General features: G+C 31.2%; 1 protein-coding gene across 2 annotated transcripts in view; it reads left to right on the top strand.

Moving 5' to 3' along the window:
- LOC136087511 (uncharacterized) overlaps nt 1-6,209 on the top strand; it is a 12,887-nt gene extending 6,678 nt beyond the window's left edge. Inside the window, exons 3-4 of one of the 2 annotated variants that reach the window (XM_065810403.1) lie at nt 3,833-4,141; nt 5,426-5,687. In XM_065810403.1, coding sequence (XP_065666475.1) covers nt 3,833-4,105 — 273 coding nt within the window. In that variant the 3' untranslated portion in view covers nt 4,106-4,141; nt 5,426-5,687. Of the gene's footprint in view, nt 1-3,832 lie in introns of both variants that reach the window. The other variant, XM_065810402.1, reaches the window with a different exon arrangement.
- Nucleotides 6,210-9,646: the final 3,437 nt, after the last annotated feature.

Raw genomic sequence — 9,646 nt, 5'->3', positions numbered from 1 at the left:
GTTTAGAATAACAACTTATATTAGTCAATATTGTAAACGTTTGATTGACGTTTAATAAACGTATAAATTAAAAGATTTAAAGCGTAGATTTTAAATCTATAAATGTTTACGTTTAATTAAGGTCGATTAAAGGTTTACAATATTGACTAATGTAAGTCGATATTCTAAACGTTAAATCGACGTTTAGTAAACGTATATATAAAAAAGTTTGAAATATACATTTCAAATCAAGCGTCAATTTTTAGTCAATAATAGGTCGCTAAACGTTTTATCTATTTTTCGACCGATTTCGATTAAATATTGACCAATTCTAAACCATTCTGTGTTTACTGGGTATATATATATATACATATAAATATATATATATATATATATATATATATATAAATATATGTATATATATATATATGTATATATATATATATATATATATATATATATATATATATATATATATATATATATATATATATATATATATACATATATATATATATATATAAGAGAGAGAGAGAGAGAGAGAGAGAGAGAGAGAGAGAGAGAGAGAGAGAGAGAGAGAGAGAGAGAGAGAGACAGAGAGACAGACAGAGCGCAATTTTAATAAGGAACCTTATTATTCTAACATATTTAATTATTAGCCAGGTTGAAGTCATTAATGACTACAACTTGGCCTTTATTTCACAAATAATTATTTCCTAATTTATTACTTTTAATGACATATTTTGTCATTGTAAGTAATATATGTATAATATTTAATAAGTAACATATTATGGGTAATTAAACCCATATTATGGGTAATGAGCTTGAACCCATAAAGAGAATCCTGAGAAAAAGTGATCAATAATGATTAGTCGTTAAACAAAAAATGAAAAATAAAAACAAAGATGTAAAAACCTACTTTACAATGATGTAGACATTGGGTACAATAGACACTAGATGCAAAAGTGTATTTATTTTTTTGTCATACATAATATAATATTCTAAAACTAATAAAAAAACATCTAAATCTCTATTAGTAAATTTATTCTTTGATCGATTTTGAGCATCGTCATTAGTTCTTTTGCAATTAGCACATCCATCTTTCTCTTTAATTTATAAAATAGGTGGTTAAAGCTTGCTCAATAGATAGGTTCTCAGCATTACAATGAATTTTTTTTACACTTTCTAAAGAGAAATATGACATATTGATTACTTTTTTTACTTAAATCATAGGGTCATTTATGCATAATGATATCAGATTATGACCCCGTTTATTGAACGCAATCCCCCTTTATCAAACTAGGTCAATTTTTTGCCATCTCCCATTGAAAATGATGCCAGTTTTTGTTATCATATTATGATGGTATATATGAATTTTTAATATAATATTAGAAATGCATATACCATCAACTTGTTTCTGGTTTAATTATACGTTTATTCTCAACAGTACTCAATTGAAGTAAAAAAATAAATAAATTGTTCTTTCAGATAAGCGAGCTTGTTTATGAATTTAAATTGTTTTTTCGATGATCCTGTACAGTTTTAAGCAGCAAAAGCAAGAAGTTTTTATACCACATTGTTGGCGTAAATAACTCTATTTGTTGGTGTAAAAACCTGCTCATGATAGCATAAATTTAAATGTTTTACTTTTTTGTTTAATTCAATTTTTTAATTGACATCTGTTTGGTCTCAACATCCCCTCCCCATTGTCAATTATTGTTAAACTTTTCTGCGCAACTGCCCCTCTATCTACTGTTGTCATTTATGCATGACTCCATAACCTAAATATTTCACATTACAGAACATTACAGAAAATCACTATTTGAATCCTCTGAAAAATCAAAAAAGTTAAAAGAACGCAAAATAGAAAATAAAAGTGCATTAGGAATGGGTAAAGAAAAAGTTAAAAGTTTAAAAGTTGAAGTCTGGCTATGTTACGTTTATGTAATGATTTTGTTTTGTAATGGTTTATGGAGTAAGGCTGCAAAAGGAGAGAAGTGGAGTCAATGTTCAAAATGCTTAACCTGGGCTCATTCAGACTGTTGTTCGTTTTAAAATACTGGTCAAGCAATATGTGATTTATGTGACTAGTGACAGTTTGAGTATAGCTGCAATATTTTATAAAATATATTACTTGCTAATCCTCTTAAAGATCTGTTTTATTTATCTTTATTTATTTAAACTACTGAAAAAAAATCTGTCTCATTTCGTCCCGTAAAGCGGGGCAAAATGAGACAGGATAGGTGCTGTCAATAAATGATCTCTGGTGACCAAACCACTGCAGTTTTGCAACTCATATTTTGTAAGCTTCAAGTAAGATGGTAGAAGATTTAAAAAACATCAAGTTATTTTTTTAAAGTTATATTTTCAAAAGTATTGGATAAATTAGTGCTTAAGTGTCTCATGTCGCCTCTCGTTACGCTACTACGCCTAATTCGTCTTAAATTGTTAATTATTATAATCAGGTAACCAAAAAAGTTCGTGCGGTTTTTCCGTATATAATAAAAACACACAAAACGACAAAAGTAAGTACATTTATTCATCAAAATAGTCACCATTAGCATCTAAAACCTTTTCCCAACGTAAAATAAGCTTATTTATTCCACTTCTAAAAAATTCTCGGTCCTTTGAGTCTATAAAAGCTTTCAACTCCATTTCAACCGCGTCCTGGTCTCGGAACTGCTGTCCTTTTAAATGATTTCCCAGGGAAAGGAAAAAATGGAAATCAGTAGGGGAGAGGTCTGGCGAGTATGGTGGATGAGGCAAACTCTCCCAACCAAGGCTTTGGAGCTTGTCCTGAGTCACGCGAGCGGTGTGCGGTCTCGCGTTGTCGTGGAGAAGCAGAACTCCTCTCCTGTGCACCAGTGCAGGCTGCTTTACAAGCAACAGGTCGTGAACTCGTAGCAGCTGTGCTGAGTAGACCAGTCCAGTAATGGTTTGGCCTGTTGGGAGCAGCTCGTATGCACCACACCAGCTGTAGTCCACCAAATGCAGAGCAAAACCTTCCGCTCGTGGAGATTGGGCTTGGGTGTCTTTAGGATGGGGTCATAGGGGGACAACCAATGGTAGAAACGCTTGGTATTGTTGTACACAATCCATTTTTCGTCGCATGTCAATAAACAATCGAGAAAAGGCTCAACATTGTGGCGTGATAAGAGTGATGTGCAGATCGTAAGCCGTTGCTTCTTGTTGTCGATCGACAATTTGTGCGGAACCCACCGACTCAGCTTCCACGCTTTCCCAATCGCATGCAGATGCAGGCGGATGGTTTCAACACTCGCAGCAAACCTCACTGCAAGTTCTTGGCAAGTTTGGCTGGAGTCAGACTCGACAGCATCCTTCAGTTCATCCTCATCAACCAACAATGGGCGTCCAGAACGCAGCAGGTCTTCGATGGACTCATTTCCCGAAGAGAATCGCTGAAACCACTTCTGTGCTGTACGTTCACTTACTGTACCTTCTCCAAATGCTGTGCAGATGTTTTTGGCCGCTTGTGTTGCATTCCTTCCAAGTTTGAACTCGTAAAGTAAGCCAGATCGAATAATCGTTGGTTGGGTTGCCATCCTTTCTTTACACAAAACCTTTCCTGTAAGCTCGTTACAAGCCTACACTATATATGCAGCAACTGCGCGTGACACACGCGTTCTATTACGCAACAAAGCTACTTGCCTTGTGCGATGTGGGTGTTGTAAAAAATGCTAAAAACTATTCAATTAACAAAAACCGCACGAACTTTTTTGGTTACCTAATATATACGATGCCAAGACTTGGCAATCAGATATTTAGCAAAAACATATTTTCTTTTTAATATTTGTCTTTGTCTTTATTATATAAATGTTTATTTCTGTGTTAGGCTGAGCGGAAAGGAACATTTTGGTACCATAGTCATGTAGGATCTCAACGCACAAACGGAGCATATGGTTCATTTATAATTAAGGAACGTGAAAACACCAACACTGAAAAAATAACTGATGTTATTATGACAGTTGGTGATTGGCATCATAAAACATCAGAGGAAGTTGATTTAAAAATGGTTTTTGGTAATTTTATTGGAATGAAACCATTCAATGTATCCAAAACTGTTGATGGTAGTTTGTTTATGGTGTACCATGGGTTTCAGCTTTAATAGAAGAAAAAGGAAAATACATAGATCCAGATACAGGTTAGGTATTATAAAAGAAATAAAAAAGGGCCCGGTATGAGAGGAAAGAATACAATCATTTTTATTCCTCCGAATTTCTCCAATCACACCAACATCGAGAAGATAATTTTTAAAAATATATTTTTGGAACAAACAAGGAATAATGTCGCAAATGAATTTAATTAATAGCGTCGAAAATAGAAAAAGGAATATGCCGCAAAAAAGTTTAATGAACAGCGCCGAAAAAAACAAAAAAAAAAGGAATAGCTTCGCAAATTGTAAAATCGGAATAGTGACAAAAGCAAAAAAAACAGTAGTTTCACAAATGAATTTAATGATTAGTGTCAAAATAATAATGATAATAATAATAACTAAAACAGCAAATTTAGATGATATGTCTGGGGTCATACTAAAATAGCCTGCTGCCGGGGGCTTCAGTACACACATCAACAATCTTATAACCTGCTGCAGCAAAAGAGTGCCGCTACATGGACTTAGGGTTTCGGCTTAGGTAGCAATCTTTTCTTTTTTATTTTTTTCTGCAAAAGTTGTATGGTATAAAGATAAGCGAAACAAGTAAGTAATTGCTGATCTATATACGCTAAAATAGGTAATACATACTCACATATATTTATATATTAATTATTTGCAACACTATTCCGTTTTTACTATTTGCGACACTATTCCTTTTACTATTTACGACACTAATCCTTTTTTATTTGTTTTCGACACTGTTCATTAAACTCATTTGCAACACTATTCCTTTTTTTTTGCGACATTAGGCCTCTTTAATATATTCTACACTATTCCGAAGATCATTTTTTTAACACAATTCTTGTTATCTAATTCCAAAACAACAATTTAAGAAGAAAAAACTAAGTAAAATGTTTTAAAATGTAGTAAAAAGGATGAAAGTTTGCTTGACGAGTCATGCAAGATTGAGTTTTGGTTGACGGAACATGTGGTGAACAATATTCTCTGCTCAAGCAAGTATTTATTCATTGGTCTGCTCAAGCTATAGCTTGCTTGAGTAGACCAAGTATAAAAAATTGAAAAGAAAGTATAAAAAAGAAAATACAAAAAAGCAACAAAAATCAAAAAATTTGCAAAATCATCATAATTCTTTTTCAAAAACTTTTGAAACTTTTGCTTTTACATAAAAATTCCATTTTCATTTTTTCATTTTCATATTTTCTCTTTTTCAAACAGTAATGTGTTAATGACTTTTAGTTATTTTGTAATTTGACGGTTTTTATAAAAAAAAAATAATAAAGTTTTAAACTTGTTTTAACATAACATTCAAAGAAAACATATTGGTGCTCCACTAACTTGGTACACAGTAAAACATGGATTAAAGTATCGTTTTCAATCAATCAACGTTGGAACTATTTACCCAATGCGCATTTCAGTTGATAGGCACGAGATTAACGTTATTGCATTAGATGGCTATGATATCAAGCCATACTCAGCTGAATCTGTTATCGTTCACCCTGGAGAGCGTTATGATTTTATACTAAATGCTAATAAAACAATAGATAATTATTGGATCAGAGCGGAAAGTATGGAGGTAAAATTAAAAGCTTTTCCTACTACTACTGCTACTACTACTACTACTACTACTACTACTACTACTACTACTACTACTACTACTACTACTACTACTACTACTACTACTACTACTACTACTACTACTACTACTACTACTACTGCTACTACTACTACTACTACTACTACTACTTATACTACTACTACTACTACTACAACTTCTACTACTACTACTAATACTACTACTACTTTTACTACTAATACAACTACTATTACTACTACTACTACTACTTCTACTATTATAATTTATAATCAATATTATAATTTGCAGAAAAAAAATCTTATAATCAAAACTAAGGGCTATCCTCAAAGTACGTACGCAGTAAAATCACTGATTTAGGACTCCACTATCCCCTTGTACGCACTTCAGTTCTTTTAACGACCCCCACTCTCTGCGTACGCACACATTTATTACAAAGTTAAGATCCCCTCCCCTCCTTTACCAATGCAATAATATTTTAAAACATTAACAAGAAAAAAAAAACTTTTTCTCTCTTAACTATTTATAAAGAAATATAAAAAAATTGTGAAATTCAATGTTTTTATTAGAAATAAAAAATCAAGTTTCGGAGAAATAAGTCAAACCGCAAGAAATAGAGAGATAGTCAAACCACGTATGCACTTGCTCTCTTTTTAACACCCCCTCCCTCCCTCGTTCGTTTTTGGGTAACCCTATCCCCCATACCGGCGTACGGTACTTTAGGGATGGCCCCCTATACAAAAACATATAGAGATTAAATACCTCCAAATTTCAATATTCGTATATAAGGATAGAGAGGCCAATCTTTGTGATTGAGAATTGGTAACTTTTTTGTTTTTGCCCATTGTGAAGCACCAATTCCCTGAGGCCAATAACATGTAGCTGATTCTTGTATTAACCAGCAATCAGGAACCAATGCCACGTCATCCTTAAATTTGAGTAAATAATACACTACTATCTGAAATTAAAAGATCAACATAAAAATCAGTTTAAATAATAAACTAGTTCATCATTGCATAAATGTAATGATGATTAAATCAATTTTTTAACAGCATAAAGAAAAATCAATGTTTTAACAGCATAAAGTACCTATTTGAAAAAGTCATAATAAAAGTTAAAAAAAATACATTTAAGTGCATTTAGTATCTTATTAGATGTGCAGTTTTTTTAAATGATTTATCTAATTTTTTTATGTTTAACATCAAATTTTTTCGGAAATGAATTTATTTATAAGTTTCATTCCAGTAATAATAATAACAATTTTTAATGTTCCGATGTTGTATAAAAACCGCATCTCATCAAATATTAATATCAATATGCAAATAAGGGCATAATACAAAAAGTTAGCGAAACAAAAAAAACAGTTTATAATTTATGATTTATGTATTTATTGAGGCTTCATAGAAAGAGGAATACAACAAATTTGGACTTGTATGGTAGTATCACATACTTTTTCTGAAATTCATCTATTGTGGCAGATTTAAACTGACATGATAAATTAGAGACCTTTACTATATCAAAACATTCAAAAAGAATTTGCAGGATGTTTAAAGAAAGGCTCAACAGTTAGAAATTTTTCATAGATGATAAAATGTCTATTATCGTCATGGAATTTTAGTATTAAAGTCACTTTTTAATCTTATGCAATTGTTTCCTTTTGAGGTATAGTAAAAAATTCCATTTAAAGTAATTTCTTTATTCTACAGACACTCTGTTTGTGTTCTAAAAACAATTGGACCATTTTCATCCAGCTTCCTGGGAATGCCTTCCTGCATAAATTTATCAGAGTTTCTTAAAATTGATCCATTTCTTTCAGATATACGCCGAATAACCTGTTAAAGTGGTAAATGAGGTTTACGTATTTAACGCTTTAAATGCCCCAGAAAACTTTTAAATGGAAATGCAGAGTAATTATAAACAGATCCAAATCTTTTAACATTGCTTGCAAAGTGTATTAATCTGTGTACATTGTAGCTAATAAAACCTCTGCCATATATCTATAAAGCATTTCCTACAAAGGCTCTTAACACAGATTCCGCATAATCAGCATGACTTTGAAACAGGTCTAAATTAGCTAAACAGTGAATTCCAACAAAAAACAAAAGAAAATTGTTATATACAGACTTCGAAAGATGTTCTTTTAGTGCAACTATGCCACTGTATAATAAAAGTTGACTGAATTCTACTGCTTTCCAACGCTCTATGTCACTTAAAGGCCAACATTGTCTAGAAAACTCATGAGAAATAAATTTTTTAAGTTATATTAATTTCTCTGAAATCTCATTAATAGATAACTTTCCCAATCTTACTCCATTGCTATCAGGACTTTTTATTAAAAATATCAAAATCCTTCTCGTTACTCCAAGACACACTAAGTGCATAAAATCAAGAGGAAACTGAGTTGCCATTCCAGTGGACAATTTTTTAAGAGGAGAATCTCCAATGTGGTGATTAGCATCTGTCATATCGTTAAAAGATAGATCAGTTCTAAGCGGAGCATTGGTAATAAGAAATTTTATTGTGCAATTCCCCTTTTTGGATACATTTATCACAACCGTAATACCCCGTATGACCTTTACTTTGTTTTATATATATCACACACAAAGCAGGAAATACCAATGTTTACCGAGTATCTTTTACCATCTACATAGATTTTAACAGGACTTTTTTCTAAATCTAACATTTCTTCAATGAAGTCTTTTAAATATTCATTCTAGTGAACTGGTTTACTTTGGCCGCAAAATAAGCCTATCAAAAATGGATTACTTGAAAATGGGATCAATACTCTTACTAGAATTGGCCAAAATTGTTGAGTTCTTGACTTCTGTAAGGGTAATCCATTAATAATAATTTGTAGAGAAATTGATGGAGTTTCAGAGCAAAGACTCGTTAAAAAGTGTGGTAAAAGATATACATGTTGCAAAAAATTAACAATGCCAAAGTGAAAATAGGAGCCACCTTCAATTTTTTGATAATACTTGCTTTAGGTATTTTTAGTAAATAATTAAAGTTCTTTTCAACGATGAATTTAAAAAAGCAAAATCTTTAATTGATTTTTAAAAAATTAATAAAATATATGAAATATATTAATAAAAACATTTAATTTAACTTAAATATAATTTAATTATTACGACAACAAAAACCGGGTTGCGTAATTAAAAAAAGATTTTCTTAGCGATTGATTTCAAAATGTATACTTTGATGTAAATCGATTTTATAAAATGGCGAATATTATATATAAACTTTATATAAGCTAAAATGTGAATAAACAAAAACTATGAAGAAAAAATATGAATATATGTATATTTGAAGTAGATTATGATACAAAATTGAATGTTGATTTTCAAAATACAGTTCTGTAACAATTTTTACATATTGGTGCAAAATGATTGTGTTACCCGGATATGTGCGCCATATTTGAAACTCCTCCTACATTTTCGCAGCTATTGGTTTAAAAAAATATTAATATTAGCCAATCTTGGCACAATACATTCCAAATCAAGTCGGCCAGTATTTAGGCTTCGATAACGGCTGCAAATACAAACCAAGAAACGCAAAGCCTCAGCAAATACGGCAAAATGATGGCATATACCGGCCCGTTATATTTGTTAAAATAAGTCATTGGACCAATAAAGGACCATCATACAGTGTTTACAGGGATAGCTATAATGCAAACCTGTCTTTTTCTTGTGCTTGTCATCTATTATATGCTTTAAAACACAAATTTTGTAAGTATATATGTACAAATAAAAAGTTTATTTAAAAAAATGATCTAATCCTATGAATAAAAATTATAAAAAATTTCAATGTTGTTTTAAAAAAACAACAACTTTATTTTAAATAGATTTTTATAAGATAGTTTTAACATTAAAACTACTTAAATCAATAAACTTTATAGACAGTACACACACACACACACGCTCACACACATAAACGCACAC

The sequence above is a fragment of the Hydra vulgaris genome, chromosome 11 (assembly GCF_038396675.1).
Source record: "Hydra vulgaris chromosome 11, alternate assembly HydraT2T_AEP".
Taxonomy (NCBI): domain Eukaryota; kingdom Metazoa; phylum Cnidaria; class Hydrozoa; order Anthoathecata; family Hydridae; genus Hydra; species Hydra vulgaris.
This window is presented reverse-complemented; position numbering and strand designations above follow the sequence as displayed.